The sequence below is a fragment of the Sphaerodactylus townsendi genome, linkage group LG01, assembly GCF_021028975.2.
Source record: "Sphaerodactylus townsendi isolate TG3544 linkage group LG01, MPM_Stown_v2.3, whole genome shotgun sequence".
Classification (NCBI taxonomy): Eukaryota; Metazoa; Chordata; class Lepidosauria; order Squamata; family Sphaerodactylidae; genus Sphaerodactylus; species Sphaerodactylus townsendi.
The window spans coordinates 62,534,321-62,554,418 of NC_059425.1; the positions used below are offsets into that span (position 1 = coordinate 62,534,321).

Below are 20,098 nucleotides of genomic sequence, written 5' to 3' on the forward strand. Positions count from 1 at the left end.
TGCAGTGAGGATGTTGGAACCTGGACAAAAAGGTGCCGATTCTTTTGAAACTTGGTTGTATCTAGATTACATTTTCAGTGGGAATTCGGCTAGAGTCACTAAGCAATGCAAAGTAGTTCAGCTGTTTGGAAAATCTGTTTTCCACATTTATCTTAAGGGGAAATTGTTGAAATATTCTACTTCCTGCCATAGTTTGCTTCTGAATGTATGTTGGAGGCTCTGTCTTCTCTTTGAAATGCCCCCAAATTTATTTTCTGAAAGTAGCTTCAGATGGAATATGATGGAACTAGACATTTTGAGGGAAACTTAAGGTTTCCCACCTCAAACTTATTTTACTGTCTTTAACTAAAAGTCTCTCAAAGCAAATTACAAAAAAAGTTTTTTAAAAGGCTACCAGTTAAATGGTAAACAGAGCTAAACCCTCCTGGCTCCGTTGGAAGATGGACAAATTCTGGAGAAACCTGCACTCTATTCAGGAGCCTCTGATAGAATAGCCTGATTTCCTGGCTCCTCTGTATTGACCCATTCCGCACAAATAGAACATCTTCAGGATGTTAAAAAAAGCATTTTGGAGTGGAATTCCACAGTTTTCCCCTTGCAATTGTGGAAGACTTTTATTTTTGCTCAAAACAGACTTTTCCGAAAATGCTAAACTAGCGACTTTTTAAACTGAAGTAGCTTTGAAAACATTTCCTGTTTGTTGTGCAAAGAGAAGGAAAAGTTTTATTTTTCCTACCTGACTTGTTACAGTTTTCACTTTCAGCTTGTGCCTACCAGGCTTCTCTGTGCCTCCTGTCATTTGCAGAAGCTTCCCATGGATGTCTGCTCTGCTTGCAGCTCATCTGCCCATCATTTCCATGTATAAAGTACATGAATAAAGTTGTTTTGACTGCCAATTCCATACATGGGTACTTTTTTTTTCAATGAGCTGTTTTCAAAGCTACAAAGACTCAATATGAGAATTGCGATTCTTACATCAAGTCTTTGTAGCTTTGAAGACACCTGTTAGTATTTGGCAAGTGCCAGCCACACAATTCAGTCATGAAAGAGTTAATTCTGTGCATGCTAATTAGTTAGTGAGGTCAGATGTGAGTGACAAGCCAATTGATCAGGCACTGGCCAGAGAAGTCCATGCCAGGGCGCACATAGGACAAGGGATATGGGTAACCCTGTCTCCTTTGTCTAGTTTCAGTTCTAATAGTTAGAACCATGTGATAGCTAGAAGTAGCTAGCTAGTGTGGCTAGCCAGTTAGTAAGCAATTTGTTATTTTACTTCCAAGTTACCCTTCCCTTATAGTCCAGAATATCTTTTGTCAGAAACAGCAACTGTCTCTGCTCCTTATTTACGCTAACTCTACAAATTTACCAAGTTTTCCGGTAAAATTTACTATAACACCTACTTAAAAATTCCCAAAAAGGAAAAATTATATGTGCGTGAAATTGGCAGTCAAAACTAGCTTTATGCATGTGCTTTACACATGGAAATTGTGGGTGGATGAACTGGAAGCTAAGCAAACATATGTGGGAACCTTCTGCAAACGGTGGGCGGCATGGAGAAGCCTGAAGAAGCAGAAAATGGTGGATACGAGATGCTCAGAAACCAAAAGTGAGATCTAAGGGGGGAGGGGCACTGACAAAAGAACCATTTCCCCCAGAACACTTTTCCCCCCCACATTATGCCAGCAAAAAAAGCCAAAACAGTTCTTTTTTGTGTTGTGCAGAATGGGCCACTATGACTCTGGGGAATCATCTTGAGTCATTCATTTGTGAAGTCAATGCAGAGGCAGGAAACAGGAATTAAATATTTAACTCTTTTCCAGCATACTGGTTCTTTCCTAAAAGTGTATCTCAGGCAGGTTCATCTCTCCCCTTCCTCCCGCCCTTACACACACACTCATTTGAAAGTAGAACTTGAGAACATCTTGTACTGGGAAAGTTCTGAAGGAAGCGCGGGAAGGAAGTGTGGGGAAGAGTTCCCTCTGTCTGCCAGTTCTCCCTTACAAGTGCCCTATGTTCCTACATTTCTGCTATATTAGTAAATGTAGGATAGGGCAAAATATCATTTATAAAACAGTAAACAAAATTTACTTAAGTAAAAACAAATGGGGCATTAAAAAAAGCACAACCCTGTCCTAACTTCACATGTATGCAGATAGGGTTGAACTATCTGATTATCTTGGACAGATATGTAATCAGAGTGATTACAAATTCAAATGAGCAATAATCAAGCAGAAGGCAAAATTAATGTTATGGGTTATTAAGAAAGGGACAGAAAATGTTGATGTGCTTCCAAGGCAGCAAAAGGTTGAGGCACAGACCATGTACAGAACTGCATAGCTGATAGCCCAAGGCCTCCCTTCTGCTAAAGAAATGCTAGGAAAGAGAGATAAGTCACTACAATTTTCCTGGCCCCAGCACTCTTCATAAATAGGTGTGCTGACTTAGCTGGTGAGGAAAACCTAACATAGAAACTAACAACCCCTGTAGGGAAGCTCCTATATAAAGCTGCAGTCAGTGTTGAATCAGCTTGTGTACTACCCTACTGATGAGCCTTTGGCTACTAGGGCTCCTTGTTGACTCAGCCACAATGCTTCCGTCTCCTCGGGGACCTTCCTTGGGTCTCAGATATTCTCAACCTGGGTTCTCAACCCCAATGAGCTGCTGGCTTCTGCCTTCTCCCCCGCCACCCCACCTCTGAGCCTGCCCCTTTGGCTGGGCCCTTCCTGAGTCTCTGCCTTTAAAGCTCTGCTTGCCCTTCCTCTGTTCTTTGGTTCCTGGAAAGGAAAAGAATTCTGGGCCAGCTTCCTGCCAGGCAGGGCTCTGAGACAAGCCCTTCCTTTGCTGGCCTTGGCCTGGGATAGCTGCTGCTGGCTCTCCCCCCTCCTTGGGCTACTGTGGCTTACCAAGTTCTGCAGGTAAGTGGCTTGGGGCAGAGTTGCTGAGGTAGTTGAGGAAATCTGGAGGACTGGACCCCAGATGAAGCCTACCAGTTACCCTCTTTGCTTAAACTCTCAGACTCTTGCTACTTGATGACCTTGGGTTAGGATTCTGGACTGTACTACTGAATCCTCCACTTTGACTTTGTGCTGGAATGCTAAAGCCCTGTTGTGGCCTGGGAGCTGCCTCCAATCTGGTAAGCAGGACACAAGGGCAGGGAAACACTGAACATGAAGATGTCACATATGCATTTATTTTATTAGATGCTACCTGGCAGTACATGGGGTCAGTCTAGTTAGGAAAAAATCCAAGTATTTGTCTCCTCAAAAATCCTTTTGATATGAAGAGGTTTTTACCATACATCAGAGTGGGTAGAGGGAGAAGGAAGCCTCCTTTGGAAGAGAATTCCTAAGTGTGGGAGCCAGCACTGAAAATACGAGGGCATGTGTTAAACTGCACCCCACAAATGAGTTCAGAATTTACTAACTTGTATTCTGTTAAATGAGTAAAGAACAGAATAATCCTAATTTCTTAACACAATGGGTTCTGAAAGACAAGACAAAATAAAAAGAAGTGAAACTGTAATGGCTGTTCCCAAAAGGAAGTGTTATATAGACTAAATGGCCCGTTTCAACTGAATACCCATCTTTATAGGAAGGGGTCCTTCTGCTTAGGTGTTTTTGCACTCGACACTCGTCTCTCCAGTTGTAAACCAAGAAAATAAATGTATTACACTATTACAAGGTGCAAGGAACTATTAAATAGGATGTTCTGGTGTACTAAACCTCGGCAAATGGGCAGGTTATCCCACGTTCCATCATCTTGACATACTGAAACCATGTTGTCTAAGTCAGGGTAACGGATCTGGAATCCTTCATGACAGCTGATTATTAACTTATCTCCAGTCCTGTATGTCTTGTTATGAACCTCTGCATCTTCAACATGTGGAGCAAGGCAATCTGTGACTTCATAAAGAAATTACATATTAACAACTCGGCCAACTAAATTAGTGGCAAAGCTCTTTAAAAAACTACAATACTAGTTACTGTTACAAAATGCGGTCCAAGATTATTTCTTTTATATTCTACTATCAATTAATTTGATCATTATATTGCCACAGTTCTTGGCCTCATCAGCATTCAGACACTTATATGATGTTAGATTCTGATACATTATGGTAAAAATTACAAGTCTTTAGGAAGAGAATGTACATGTTAGACTTCTTAGCAACAAATCTATCCTTCCCACATCGTATTTGGTGCAAATTTAAAGTTATATTTATAGTACAAGGAAGAGTGCAACCTGTTCCACTAGCAATAGGGCTATAAAGGAAAACTGAAGACACAGTATAAACGAAGCTCTGAAGCTGAGCACAATGACTCTATCATTTTTAACTCATTGCAGCTTCGCAGAGTTTACACAGTCAAGATCCACCCTTCAAGTTTCAGATCAAGTGTGAGTTAAACCCCTTCTTATTCTCAGTACAGCACTATAACCATTATACCACACTGGTTTAACAGCGCAACTTTGCTAGCATGGACCAGAATCCTATACAGTGGCCCATTACACTTGACACAAATAAAACGTCTTGCAGATGTTTTAAAAAGAACCGTTTTGGCTTTTTAAAATCTGCATAGTTTGAGAAATGTGTTTCAGGGAAAACAATTGTTTTGTCCACCTCCTCCCCCCCCCCCCCCAGCTCTCACTTTTGGTTTCGGAACAGTTCATGCCCATCATTTTCTGCTGCATCATTTTCTGCTGCTCCACCGTTTGCAGATTGTTCCCACAGATGTTTCTGCTGTTTGCAGCTTGACCTGCAGCACCATTTCCTATTGTATAGAAGTACGCGAATAATGGTTAGTTTGATTGCCAATTCCCACGCACCTTACATAGACTTTTTCTTAGGGCTGGGGGTTCTAATTGAAATATTTTCAAAGCTGGCGACAGGACTCAATAGGAGAATTGACTGCAATTCTCATATTGTGTCTTTGTATCTTCAAAGATATCTCATTGAAAATAACAGCAAAAAAGGAAAAACCACTCTTGTATGGAATAAGCAGTCAAAACTAACTTTATTCATGTACTTTGCACACTGGCATGGCAGGTGGATGTGCTGCAAGCAGGGCAAGCATCTATGGAAGCTTTTGCAAATGGTGAGCAGCATGGAGAAGCCTGAAGTGGCAGAAAATGGCAGGGATTGAGCAGCTCAAAAACCAAAAGTTAAAGCTGTAACAAGTTGGGTGGGAAAAATAAAACATTTCCTGCTCTCCACACAACAAGCAGGAAATGTTTTCAAAGCAACTTCAGGAAAAAAGTTGCTAATTCAACATTTTTTTTAAAAAAAACATCTGGAGTAAAAATAAAACATCTTAAAATGTTTTTTGGGGAAAACTGCAGAATTCCACCTCAAAATGCTTTTTAAAAATGTCCTGAAGACATTTGTGTTGTGCGGAATGGGCCAGTGTATGTTCACATAATCATGAAACCATCTACTTTAACCAAATCGCTTAAAATAAAAATTCTCACATTCTTTTTAACTTTTTAAACTTCAGAACACTGTTTGGTAATAAGTTGAAAGAGCTGTATGAAGGAAAAATCAGTATGTTGTGCATGGAGGAAGTAAACATATAGATGCAAACAGTTTTTCTTTTTTTGAAAAGATCTCATAATTAATTGTCAAATTACCTTTTGTATAAGGAGGAGTTCAACAAAGCAGATTAATTCTCAGATGGATCTAGAAAACATCTTCAAGTATAAGGCAGGGAGGAAAAGATGCATCTGAATAACAAAGCTTCTTATTCTTCAGGATTCTGGCCTATGATATTAGGGAAATTTGTTTTTTCTAAATTAATCCCAATTCCTCTTGCTTCCTCCCCATTATAGCAGAATTGTGAAGGCTGATTTTAAGTTACCTATGATCATAGTGATTGCCTAAACACTGTTAGTGTGGCCATTTAGCCTGCATTTTGTTGGCCTCTGTTTTTATTACAATCTCTGACCAGCCCACCTAAAAGGGCTGATCAGCCATTGTCTGGGAGTTGATCTGGAGGATATGGGCAGAGGGAAGTTGAATGGAAAGGGAAGGAAGTGGTAGGTGATCAAAATGGTCGATCAGATTGATGTGGCTGGAACAATTCACAGCAGATTTTCCTTTTAAATGGAAAACTGCGGGAAATTCCCACTGCTAAGCACACAGCCATGGCACAAGCAGTAAATGCATAAATGGCCATAGTTGGCTCTGCCACAGTCTCATTTTACTTCTTGCCTAACAAAAAGACTTCAGCAACTCCTGACTATTATTCTTACAGCGATCATCTTACTTACTTCCAATGCTCTCACTGTCCGGGCGCGGGCAAAGCGATAGTAGCCACCCCCGCGCCCGGACTGAAGCCGACGATCCTGAGGCCGGCTGGGCAGGGGGGTTCCTCGGGACCGGCGTGGAAACGCGTTGAAGTTTTGACGCGAGGATGCTTCAAAGAAACGAAGCTCCGTAGCTCCGGCCACGCCCGGAGTGCAGCTGAGCCCAATCGGCTCGGCAGGGACATGCTGCAGCTGGGCAGGGGGGGGGGTGTGAGTCTGGGAAGGGGATTTAAGGGAGAGCAAAGGGAAGCTCAGGAGCTGTCGCTGCAGCAGGGTGACGTGAGAGGGGTGTGGAGTGGTGGAAGGGCCAGACAGCTCGTGAGGAGGGTGCGTTGGGAGGGTGTGCCAGGACCACCTCCCATCAGGCAGTAGTTGCTTGTCCAGTGAGGCAACTGGGTGTGGCACATCATCTGTCTAGCCAACTCCGGCCGTTAGTGAGGCAACTGCGGCAAGGGGCTTGCCAGACTGCCTGACTTGAGGGGGGGGGGGGGGGTAGGGAAGAGACAGCTGGAGAAGCCAGAGGGGGCAGCCTTCAACACCAGGCGCCCTGCGGGCTAAATTGTTTCTTGGCCCCTCGGGCCAATTGGAAAAGAACATCTCTGGGGAGGACAACCCCCAGGACAGGGAGGGATGGAAGGTTCCATCGCCCAAGGGCCCTGCGCAGGGAGGGGAAGCGCCACACTCACTTCCTGCTCTCCTTATGTGGGAATCCTTCTGTCACAAAAGCTTACCCTAGTCACACCTCCTCCCTGCTTCAAACCTTCCCTATTCACTAACTGGAATGTTTACATGTGACTTCCTCTGCCTACCATTAAGCTCAGGAAAATGTAAGTCTTTGCTCCTAAATGTAACAGCTGCCTTCATTATTCCAGCATATGTGTGCAACTGTGTGACCTGAGTTCTGACTTACATAACAAACCCTGTCTTGTCCATGTGCTTTCTTCTCTTTGAATTATTGCCCAAAATTACTGCCCAGATTTCCTCCTCCTAGAACTCCAAATTTTTAGTTTGAGATAGGTCTGGTTAGACTGTTGGATACCTGAATGTTCACAAGCCACCCTAGATGACCTCCCCAGTGAAATGGAGGCATGGGAACAACTAATGGGAAGGGGAAGCTTTCTCAGGACTGTGCGCTTGTGGAGAGGGCTTTTGCATGCAAACGCTCCTGGGGAAAAACTTCCCTGCTCTGAAAAGATACTGCTCACTTCTTGCATCCCTCCAGCTAAAAAGGAACAAGGCATGCAAATTCAGCATTCATCTGCAAGAAAGAAAGAGTCATTCACCATTCTCTCTCTTTTTCACTATTCTGAGGCTTGAATTCTCCATGCTGCCTGTCATTTCTGAAGTTCCCCTGGGAGGTTTGCTCTGCTGGCATCATGGCTGGGTGCCTTTTCAATGATTAAAGTAAATGAATGGACTCAGTTTCTGCTGATTATGGCAACATGTTACTTGGCTGTTTTTAAATTTCCAGGGAGGTAGCTTCAAAGCTACAAAGACTTGATATGAGAATCCACGTTGATTCTCATACCGAGTCTCTGAAGCTTCGAAGCTACCTCCCCAAAATTGTTTTTTAAATGGGAAACAGACAAGTTGCTGTAATTGGCAGGAGAAGCTGTGATTCCTTTATTCCATGTACTTAATCACTGATTGAGGTGATCCTGGAAATGAATGCCAGTAAAAGCAAACTTTATCCCTGAGGGAACTGTCACCCAATGGCAGCGGGCAATGGAGAAATTCAAACGACTCAAAAAATGGTAGGTGGGAGAAAATGAAAAAAGGATATTGAGGAGATAGAAAAAGTGCAGAGAAGGGCAACAAGGATGATTGAGGGGCTGGAGCACCTTCCCTATGAGGAGAGGCTGCAGCGTTTGGGGCTCTTTAGTATGGAGAGGAAACGGCTGAGGGGGGATATGATTGAAGTCTATAAAATTATGCATGGGGTAGAAAATGTTGACAGAGAGAAATTTTTCTCTCTTTCTCACAATACTAGAACCAGGGGGCATCCATTGAAAATGCTGGGGGGAAGAATTAGGACTAATAAAAGGAAACACTTCTTCACGCAACGTGTGATTAGTGTTTGGAATATGCTGCCACAGGAGGTGAAGGTGATGGCCACTAACCTGGATAGCTTTAAAAGGGGCTTGGACAGATTTATGGAGGAGAAGTCGATTTATGGCTACCAATCTTGATCCTCTTTGATCTGAGATTGCAAATGCCTTAACAGACCAGGTGATCGGGAGCAACAGCCGCAGAAGGCCATTGTTTTCACATCCTGAATGTGAGCTCCCAAAGGCACCTGGTGGGCCACTGCAAGTAGCAGAGAGCTGGACTAGATGGACTCTGGTTTGATCCAGTTGGCTTGTTCTTATGTTCTTATGTTCTTAAAATGAGAGATTAGCAGATCAGGCTGGAGAAATAAGACGTTTCCTGCTCTCTGAACAGCAAGCAAGAAACAACTCGACCCCATCTTGGGGGGAAAAGATCGCTAGTGTAGTGTTTTTGATAGTGGAGCCAGGAGAGAATCCCGCTCCTGGACTATGTCTGAACTAAAACGATTGGAAGATTTATTCTGTTTTGTATTTATTAGGTAGAAACTGATTTGTATTAGGTAGAAGTAGGATTTGTAAGTTTCCTTGTATTTGCGATTGTATGGAACCTCCTTAGCCCAAGGCAGCGAGCCATCTCCGCCCCACCTGGGCACATCCTATTCACGTGTAAAGGTTCCTGATGCATGCGGACAAAGGAAGACCTCAGTCGAAGCGCCTCGCCCTGCCTAATCCCGTCAGCAGGCAGATAAGGAAGATCTCGTCATCACCCTCTGCTTCCTGACCCCCCGGACTTACCTGGGGAAACACTTTTGTGTGTTTCCCCGCCAGTGGACACGATCATCGCCTAAACCCTACTCTGGCGCGAAACTCAAGAAGGGAATGCTTATCCGGATCTCCTGATTGGTCTCCTGCATGTTGCAAATGAATGATTGAGTTGTTTTAATTCTGTTAATGTGAATGGGTAATTGGTGGGCTGTGCTTGGAGTTCTCCCGAGCTCCCCGACGTGAAAGAAAGGGTATTTAAGATGTTGTAAGGCTGCTAGGCAGCGCAGTGTTTTGTGCGGAAGGGAGGTGCTGACACTTAGGTCAGCATCTCAATAAATCACTTTTATTTATCCAAGCCTTGTCGGGTCTTGCTTGGGTTCCTGGGTGCTGCCGAGAGCGGGATACCTCTGGAACGGAAAGTGTTATCCTGAGCAGCGCGGTAACAGTTTCAAAATATGATGAGTTGAGCTGAAACAAGACTTTCTGAAGATGTCTTGGGAGAAAAAAATGTGCTGAGTTCTTCCCCCAAAACACTTTTGTTAATGTCCTCAAGAGGTTTTATTTGTGTTGTGAAGAAAGCACCCAGATGTCACACTGCAAACCTCCATTCTCTGAGTTTCACATTGCTCAAGGGCAGAGGCGTAGCTAGAAAAAAGGAGCCCTAACCCTAACCCCCCCTCACCTGTATGAGCGGCCACCCTCCCACACCATGAACAAAGGTTTTTTTGCACCAGGTCATCTCAAAGTCACCATCACATTATAGAACATGATTTTTGCATTGGAATGAAATTAAACCACCATGAAACTATAGAACATATCTTAGTCTACAGGCAGCACCAAAACAATCACATATCCCACGCTCTGTGGCACCACAGTGGCGCAAAAACCTGTTTGAAAAACATGGATCCTTAGGAATGCTCATTATTTTTCCACTTGGTCACCCCCAAAATCACCTGCACATCACAGCTCATGCCTCTAGACATATGTCTGAACACAATAATCCTGCAGCCCATGCTCTGTGGCACCACAGTGGCACAAAAATGTGGTTAAAACACACAGATCCTCATGGATCCTTCTGATTTTTGCACTCGGTCACCCCAAAATCACCAACACAACATAGCTGAAACCTCTGACCACATATCTGACCACAACAATTACGCATCCCACACCTCTTGGCAAAAGGCAGTTAATTAGCAAAGAGTCAGAAAGACCCCCCCCCCCAGCCACATCTATGGAAAACTGTGCCTGGGGCAAGCTCTCAAATTTTGCCGCCCCCCTGCCATGCCACCCACCCTGTGTGCCACATTAGAAGACTAGACAAATATGAACTAAATCAAAATGTAACAGACTGATCAAATAATCATGGAAACCCCAACTGTTTCAGCTTCAGCATGCTGTCCCCAAAACACAAGGATTCACAGGGATGCTTATTTGAACAGGAACTCTGCTCAGTAGTTACTGAAGAAATGAAAATAAAAAACCAGAACTCGCCATTGCTCCAGTGTGCCAGAGATTTTGCTATTTCCCAGCCCCCAACAATGCAGAAACAAACACCAGCCATGTGGAAATTTACTCTGCACATGCACAGTGGCACTCGTTCCTTGCTTTCTCAGCCCTTTCTTGCCTGTTAATCATGCTTACCTGGGAGCAGACAACGTGCAAATGGGAAGAAGGCTTGGTTGTGGTGGGTTATCTGGGCTGTGTGGCCGTGCTCTGGGCCATGGCCACACAGCCCGGAAAACCCACCACAACCAGCTGAATCCGGCCGTAAAAGCCTTCAACAATACATAAAAGAAGGCTTATTTGCATGCAGGCTCTGAGGATGCTGGGGGACAGTTTGGAGGGAATATCTTTTGGAAGGGGTAGAGAGAGATGAAGGGAGGGGCAGATTACAAAATAATGATTTGCATAGATGCCCTGAGGATGTTAGGAAACTGTAGAATAAAATTGAGATTCACCATAAGTTAAAAGGTTCACTGATTGTGGAGACATACCGTGTTTCTCCGAAAATAAGACAGTGTCTTATATTAATTTTTGCTCCCAAAGATGTGCTACGTCTTATTTTCAGGGGATGTCTTATTTTTCCATGAAGAAGAATTCACATTTATTGTTGAACAAAAAAAAATGAACGTTTATTATATACTGTACAGTAGTTGTCATCACAAACCAGTCTGTTGGGGTGGGGCCAGGCGAGGCAGGAAGGGGGAGGGGTTTGGGGGCACATAAGCTTCCAAACAAAAACTTTGCTACTGGTACGTCTTACTTTCAGGGGATGCCTTATATTTAGCACTTCAGCAAAACCTCTGGTATGTTTTATTTTTAGGGGATGTCTTATTTTCGGATAAACAGGGTAAATATCTAATTAAGTTCTCTTTATGTGAACAAACTCCTGGCAATGCTGAGTCTGTCACCTTAAGCCACCTTAATAGGCAGGGCTGTCCCACGGGATGGATGCCCCACAGGATCTGCCGAGCAGGCCCAGTCAGGCAAGAAGTGTAGGAGGCAATTTTCTGCTCCCCACATGACTTGATGGGATCCCGCCCAGGACATTTGTACCCATGGGTCCTATGGCTCTGCACAAGAACTTTACAAGGGCACTGGGACTGTATACAGGTCTTGTATACAGACATTTTCAGCAGTAACATTCTTGAATATTACTTTTTTATGCACTTGAATCTACTTCACCCTTCAAGGCTCTCTCTCTGTGACTTCTCTGTGATACACCTCTGAAGATGCTAGGCACATATGTAGGTGAAATGTTAGGAACAAAATCTACCAGACCATGGCCACATGGAAAACCCACCACAACTAGTTGAATCTGGCCGTGAAAGCCTTCGACAATACACAAGCTAATAATGCAGACCACATCACAATCGAAAAATCCTCGGATGATGCAAAATGCAGATTATGCAAAGAAGCTGATGAAACTGTAGATCATGTCCTCAGCTGTTGCAAAAAAATTGCCCAGACTGAATACAAACAGAGGCTCAACTCACTGGTCAAGATGATCCACTGGAATTTATACAAGAATTACAACATAAGAATGTTGTACGCTAAGAAAGTAATGGAAAATGAGAAGGTCAAGATGCTGTGGGACTTTCGAATCCAAACAAAGTGTTGAAACACAATATACCAGACATTACCGTGATCAAGGACAAGAAAGTGACCATCATCAACATAGCAGTCCCCAGTGAAAGCAGGATCATTGAAAAAGAACAGGAGAACATCACTAGATACCACGATTTGAAAATCAAGCGGCAGCATCTATGGCACAAACCAGCTGAGGTCATCCCAGTGGTAATTGGCACGCTGGGTGCCATTCCAAAAACACTAGGGCAGCACTTGAAACATCTTCAAATTGATAAAATTAACATCTGTCAAATTCAGAAGGCAGCCCTGCTGGGATCCGCACAAATACTTTGTCAATACATTACAACTTCCAAGGCCTCTGGGTGAGGCTCGAATTGTAATGAATGGCCAACAACCAGCTAAAGATCTGGCCGCTGTGAAATCTATAACAACAACAACAACAACAACAACAACAACAACAACAACTTAAAAACAATTGGCGCTGACAAAATCACCATATGTCAGCTGCAAAAGGCCCCCCTACTCGGCTCTGCACGCATTATTCGTTGATATATCACACAGTCCTAGATGCTTGGGAAGTGTCCGACGTGTGATGTAATACAAAATCCAGCATATTGATCTTGTTTGCTGTGTATAACTGTTTTTGTATCATCATCACCATCACCATCACCATCACCATCACCATCACCATCACCATCACCATCACCATCACCATCACCAATTTCATATACCGCCCAACCCCCAAAGGGCTCTGGACATTTGCACTATGTCCTGATTTTCTGGCATTCTCCCCCCACCCCTGCTGTTTCTAAATAGCCAGCACTGAACATACTGGAAAGGCATAGCTGAATGATGAGCCAATAGGTCAATAGCTTTTCCCTGCCTCAGATTACCCCAACTAAAAATTCACAAGCATTCCCTTTTATGCATGATACATTTGATCAGATAAATAATTCACGCCTAACTTAAAAGGCCGTAGTCACACACTCCTTCCTTCCAAAACTCAGTGTCCCTATTTAACAGAGGTTTTATTTCAGTTCTTGCTTTATATGAAGACTGGGATTTGAGAGACAGTTTGCATATTTACAGCTGCCATTTGCAGTCTATTCCACATTACTATGGATAAATTTATTCATTTCATTTTTTTAATGATTTACATTACAGTCAATAATACAAAAAGTCATTTGAGGCCAAGAACTCAAAACATACCCAATTCTACATTTGTAATTAATGTTACATGAAAATCCTTCCAATTTATGGTATTCTGAATAGCAGTTTGAAAAAAGATAAGTTGAATGTAATCAATATGCTAAAATGGGAGTGAGGATATTCACAAATGCCTAGCCATTCTGAAAGTAATTATTGTCTCATGGTAAACATGAAGGGAAATGATAGAGTTCTCAAGAGAACAAAACCTTACAAACACATACACACAGGGATCTCTCAGTGACAACAGAAGATCCAGAATACATTAAAAGGGCAATTTTTTATAAAGATTACTAGCGGGCCTGGCCACGCGTTGCTGTCCTTCTCATCACAGTTCGCAACCCACACAGATGTCCGTGCAGGTCCAATGATCCCCAGCATAGACTTTTGGGGTGGTCAAATGGAATCCCTCTTTCCCTTTTCAATTCACGTCGTTATATGGTGGTGTCTTGTTTTTTTTAGTATAAGGTAATCCTTTCCATTCCACAACGGAACTGTCCAGAGTGTGAATCCCACTGTCCATGAGGCTGGTTGACACGCACGGTTGGGTAAGGCATTACTGGGGCAAGGAGGCTATCCCAGTCAGGCAGCAGAGGCAGGGTGGTGAGGCGCTCAGATCGAGGCCAGCTCCCTGGGTTCTTAAAGGACCATGTGCAAAAGAAGTGGAGCCAGTAGTGTTGGTTCGCCCCCACCCCGCAGATTTTCTTAGAAGAAAAAGGCAAACTCCAGCTCGCTTTTAGTAAAAGAGAGCTGTGGCGAATATGGGTGAGGAAGTGGGTAAGTGGTGGTTGGATGTGAGGGAGGGCAGAGTGAGGTGTGTGAGGATGAGCTGGATGTGTATGAGAGTATGTGTGTTGTGTGGTAGCAGTGGGTGAGGCACAGAGAGTGAAAGTTACCTGCGTGTGAGGGGGAGGAACTCAACCTGACATCTCACATGGCAAAGTGTGTTGTGTTTCACTTCCACTCGTATTACCTAACAGTATTACCTATTTACTGTTTTCACTGCTCATCTCTGGCCATCTGCACAAACATTCTAAGCCCTCAGGCCACAGACATGCTGCACGAACATTCTAAGGGTGACAGTTAAACACAGCCAGCTTCATGGCCTGGTGCGCCAGGAAAAAGACGTTTTATCTGGCTCAGGTATGAACTTTTGGTGATTTGAAGGTCCGATTACCTGCCCGCAACAGGGAGGAACATCATGTGAAAATTTGGGGGTGATCCGTCCAGCAGCTTCTGAGGGAGACCATCAGGGACAAACACACGTTTAGATTTTTATATAAATAGCCTGCTTTTAATAAGGACTTAAAAAAATTCTAGAAAACAGATTAAAAATATGTTAAATGGTTGTTTCTTAGTTCCCTTACAAAACTTTATATTCCAGGCTGCCCTGGGGGTGGGGGGTGGGGGTGAGGCAGGAGGGGCTTGCCAGGCCAGCAGACCAGTGAGGGCCAAAGTGCCCCTGCTCCACCGGTTAGGCTGGCCTGGTGGAGGAAGGGGGAGGTGGATGGGAGGCCTGCTGGGATGGCAGCTTGACTGCGTCCTTTTGAGTGCAACCGTGCACCCTCAGCCAATGGGTGCACCTGCGTGCCCATTGGCTGAATGTTTGTTGTTGCAACATTCGTGAATTATACAGGGTAAGATGTATATCATTTAATATATTCTCATTGACTAGCTCATGTGTCCTTATTTCAAGCTAAACATTTATCTGAATAAAAGTCAGTAATCCAATATATCTTTACTGATCAGGGAATCTGCATGCCAGAAGCAACTGTTACAGTTTGAATTGCAACTGGACTCCTGCTCATCCAAAGACAAAAACTATCCTGAAACCTTGGCAGAGGAAAGCAAGTTAAGCTATTTGGAAGGAAAACAAATAACTTTGTAATAACTTTACCAACTTCATGCCTTTTGTGAATATCACAAATTGAAATATACTTCTCTGATTGAAAGGGCTGACAGAAGGAGACACTCAGTTTTTTGAACAAACATTCTTTCTCTGTCCTTTATCTGATTTATTACTACAAGAGTATTATCTTACTACAAGAGTAATATCTTTGAGGATTTTATTTGGGGGTTTTGGCTGGGACACATTCCAGGGACAGAGTTTCTATGTGGGAACTAACAGGTATGAGTTTTGATGTTGCAACATGAGTGAATGTTAGACAGTTAGTTAGGAATGTTAAGCTGTCTTTTATGTATCCCCAATATATTATTTTTCAAGAGAATATAGGTATCAAGATGTTATATAGTTATTCCCTTACAAGCCTCAAATTTCTCCAACCATATCTTATACTACCTTATTTAATAAAAAGAGTTAAAAGCCTCGAGCTTCATAAAGAGTTAAGTCAAAACTGCATCTTCAATGGCCCATTTAAATTCTGATTTCTAATTAGAAACTGTGTTTATAAAAAGGGAGATCTCATACAACAGGGGCTAATTGCCATGAGCACCTGTAAAACTGAGCGATAGCCTTACATAAAATCAAAAAGACAATGCAAATTTCAAAGTGACTCTTACAAAGTTAACTTCCCACACCAATGTGGGTTTATCCCGTCATAACCAAGGCCCAAGGAAAGCAAGGCCAATTCTGTGCAGCACAAATAAAACATCTTGAGAACATTAAAAGAAGCATTTTGGAGAGGAACTCAGCACAGCTTTCCCCCCAAACTGTCTACATAATGTTTTATTTCAGCTCAAGCTGCTTTTTTAAGAAAATGCTAAACTAGCAATCTTTTTTCCCAAGACAGGGTCAAGAAAGGTTTTATTTCTCCTGCCTGATTTTAAAGCTCTTACCTTTATTTTCACCACAGCTCGCGCCCGCCATTTTCTTCACCCATCATTGGGTAAAGGTTTCCCTCAGAGGTTTCCTCTGCTTGCAGCTCATCCATCCACCATTTCCATGTAAAAAGTACATGAATAAAATTAATTTTGACTGCTGATTCAGCACACATGTCATTTCCTGCTTTTTTTGTTTTGAGGGAGGTGTCTTTGAAGCTTTGACAACTGCGCATATTGCAGATTCTTGTGTTATGTAGCTTTGAAGGCACCTTCTTCAAAACAAAAATAGAGGACAAACAAGACGTACACCAAATTGGCAGAGAAGACTAACTTTATTCATATACCTTTTTACACAAAAATGGTGGGTAGATGAGCTGCAAGCGCAAGAGACACCAAGGGAAATTTTCACCAAATGGCAGGCAGCATAAATCACATGAGGGAAAAAATGGTGGGTGTGAGTGACAGTGAAAACAGAAGTGAGAGCTAGTGTGTGTGTGTGGGGGGGAGGGGAGGTGGGAGAAAGAACTACTTTCCCTGGCAATGCTTTTTTGTCTGTGATATGTAGACAAAAAAAAGTCAATACAGTTCTTTTTAGAATATCTGTAAGATATTTATTTGTGCTGTGTAGAAATGGCCCAGAAGTGCTTTAAACTGACCTTTGAGTAATGCTCAGCCTCCTGAAGTTGCCACCTCTGATTACATATTTATTTGCCTCAATCTGTTTTTTTTTAACATTTATGTGCATAATCCTATCCACACATACTTGGGAGAATTGGATTACCAGAAAAGGGGATGTTGAACAGTAAGTAAAAGTGTGAGATGAAATCAAGGATTGCTGTTCAATCCTTACCTCAAATTTACCTGATGGGCTTTTCTCCCTCATTCCCCTGTCTCATAAACAAAAAGGAGACAGTTATACTATTCTCCTTCATAAAAAATACAAGATGATGGACATGAATACTTAATACACTTTATAATGCAAGTTATTAGCATTAAGTAATTAGAACTTGTTAAAGAGAACATGCATAGAAGTGGGTCGTGAGGGTTGCACTGATAGTCATATGAGTACAAGTGGAGACTGTTACTTGTTACGACAGAGATCTAATTAAATTAAGGATTTATGAATACATAAAATGCAATAGCAAGAAAATGAAACATAATTATGTTTGTTTTATAATCTATTTATAAAAGCCTCACAACCATTAAAGAGGGCATTCCAATTATTTCTGTCAGTTTTAACTGGATTAGGTCTGTTTTATCAACTATTCCATTTGCTGTGTTTGGACTCGTTTCTCCAAGGACGTCAATACTAATCCATTTTAGACCAACAACTCTTCTGTAACAAATATAGGATGAGAGAACTTGCCAACACAGTAGGCCTCACACTCATGAAGATTATGAAAACAGGGTTGCACTTCCCTGTAACTGTTGTTTATTGAGTGGTCACCTGTGCAGCCACATATGGGTTTCACAAACAGGACTGGATCTACATTTGTTAGAAGGGGGCAAAAATACAAAATGACCATATAATATATACATATTTTTGCTTTAAATATACATATCTAATATACATATACAATCAAGAACTCTTTTAAACGATCAAATTCTGCTGATGCTATGAAGGTTAAAAGAAAAAAAGCCTTCTACAAATGTGACCTGAAAAACCATCTAATTTCTCATTCTCATGCAAGAATGCCCAAAATTTCCAGTTTGTTTCCATGGCTAGGAATAAAATATAGAAAAGAACCCAAATAGCATTCTGAGCATACTGATACTAAGAGTTCTGGCCATGACCATAGGCTAAAATAAGATCTTTTCTGTTTGCTTTCCAAGTTGTTACTATTTAGTCTGACTATGTAGTCAAGCCTTATTACTGTGATGTAAAACACTGGTGCCACAAATCATGAGAACAATGAGGGACATTCTTAAATGCCTTGTGCTCTGTCCATTCATTTTCTTGGTGTAGACCAGGGGTCCCCAAACTTTTTAAACAGGGGGCCAGTTCACTGTCCCTCAGACTGTTGGAGGGCCGGACTAAAAAAAACTATGAACAAATTCCTATGCACAAATGATTGTAAACTGTTTGATTTCACCTTTCAGCCTTTCTGTCATGGTCTATTTTTAGAACAGTGACCAAAGTATGTCAAGTACAGGGTGGGCTCCAAATATTGTTGGGGAGGTTGTGGAATACCTTCCCCTGTAAAAAAAAAAAAAGAGCAGAACTTTCCCAATGAAGCATTCCATCTAACCCAGGATCAGGTATCTTCCTGGGTTCTTTCCTCCCTAGCAGCCAGTGAGCGATTCACCAGCCTGGCTGATGCCAATGGGAGTGCGGCGGAACAGAAAGCCTGAGAGCAACACATGGAGTAGCTGAGAGGGAAGGGCGGAGCGGGCGTTGCCACATGTAAAGTTTCCAACTCTGGGTCAGAAAATGCATGGAGATTTGGGGGTGCCATCATGTAACTGCAATCAACAGCCGTTGGGGCTGGTTCCTCCTCTCCCTCGAGCCCCCACTGCACATGAATGGAGCCATCGCCGCCATGCCTGGCGGGCCGGATAAATGTTTTCAGGGGGCCACATTTGGCCCCCGGGCCGTAGTTTGGGGACCTCTGGTGTAGACTATATTAGTTCTACCCATCTTTTTGATTTAAATTTGCAGAGAGATAAACTTAAGCCTACATCCACAGGGGAATATGCTTGAAGAGACTTAAGATATCACAGTTTTGTTTTTTAAGCCTTATTGCACAGGGAATCGAAAGCTCTTCCAGATGTTTCAGGACTGCCCATCAGCCCCTACCAGCATGGTCAATTGGTCATGCTGATAGAGGCTGATGGGAATTGTAGTTCCTGAACATCTGGAGAGCCGCAGGTCCCCTACCCCTGTTCTAGTCAGTAGATATGGGCACCTTCTCTCAAAACAAGCAATGTGTCTTTGAACAGATACACTCAAACTTGAGTTGATCTATATGGATTGTCATAATGTGTAATTATGTAATGTGCCTTGAGTCTAAATGAGAAAGGCAGATATAAAATAAAACAATCATGCTGAAGATCTCACAGAAAACAGAACCTTAGCATTGTTGATGTGACCCTTCAGTAAGCAGCTGTGCCTATCTGAATTCAGGTAGTGCCAAGTTCCCCATACGTATCAGGAAACAGATAGGCACAAAGTTGGTATACTTCTGATGTCACATGATCTCTCTGTAAGGGCACATGTACCAATTTCCAACAATTTCAGTGTGAGAGTCTGCTCTCAAAATCAGGACTTGCCTATTGCTATTAGTAAAAAATTTTTGTCAAACTGGGGGTAGTTGCTTTAGTACAGTCCTGTTTCCTAGGTTTTTATGTTTGATTGGGTGATGCAGTGGAGGGTTTTATTTCTATGAATAATGATCGTAGTAAAAGTGAGTGTCTGGGTTTGGCTCCAGTGGCAGGTCAGAACCTCGCTCAGGGGAAGCAGATTGAGGGTGGTGGATGATGCACAGAATCAGTTGGATCTGAATGAGGAGGGACATGTGGATCCCAGGCTTGGTAACATCTGTAATAGTCGTATTCATGGGTACCATTAGGGTAGATCCAGTCACAGTATTGATATGGAGATCTTGCAAGAGACCCATGTTCATAATTAGATGAATCCAAGTGCTATTATGGAATTGTCACATGTGAAGAATGGGCAGCAGATGATGAAGCCGGAATCTGTTGACTGCTTTGCCATCTGACCTGGAACACACAGACATGGGGGTATCCTGATGGCAAGGATATCCTTGGAATCAGTACAACCTCCTTTACGGGTCAAGAGGATTTGATGATTGGGAGCCACGTCCCAGAACCATGGGGTCATCAGACTGGGAATTTTCACTCCACAGAACATGCATTTTTTAAATAGAGTTTGGGGACTATGTTTAGAGGCT

The 20,098-nt window shown here is 42.7% G+C and overlaps 1 protein-coding gene across 3 annotated transcripts in view; it reads right to left on the reverse strand.

Annotated features, from left to right (window-relative positions):
• Positions 1-20,098, reverse strand: part of SUSD4 (sushi domain containing 4) — a 120,798-nt gene that overhangs the window by 39,515 nt on the left and 61,185 nt on the right. Inside the window, exon 4 of one of the 3 annotated variants that reach the window (XM_048503545.1) lies at positions 3,723-3,902. The exons of the other annotated variants lie outside the window; for them this stretch is intronic. Within the exon in view, the coding sequence (XP_048359502.1) occupies positions 3,723-3,902 (180 nt within the window). The remainder of the gene's footprint in view (positions 1-3,722; positions 3,903-20,098) is intronic. 3 annotated transcript variants of the gene reach the window in all.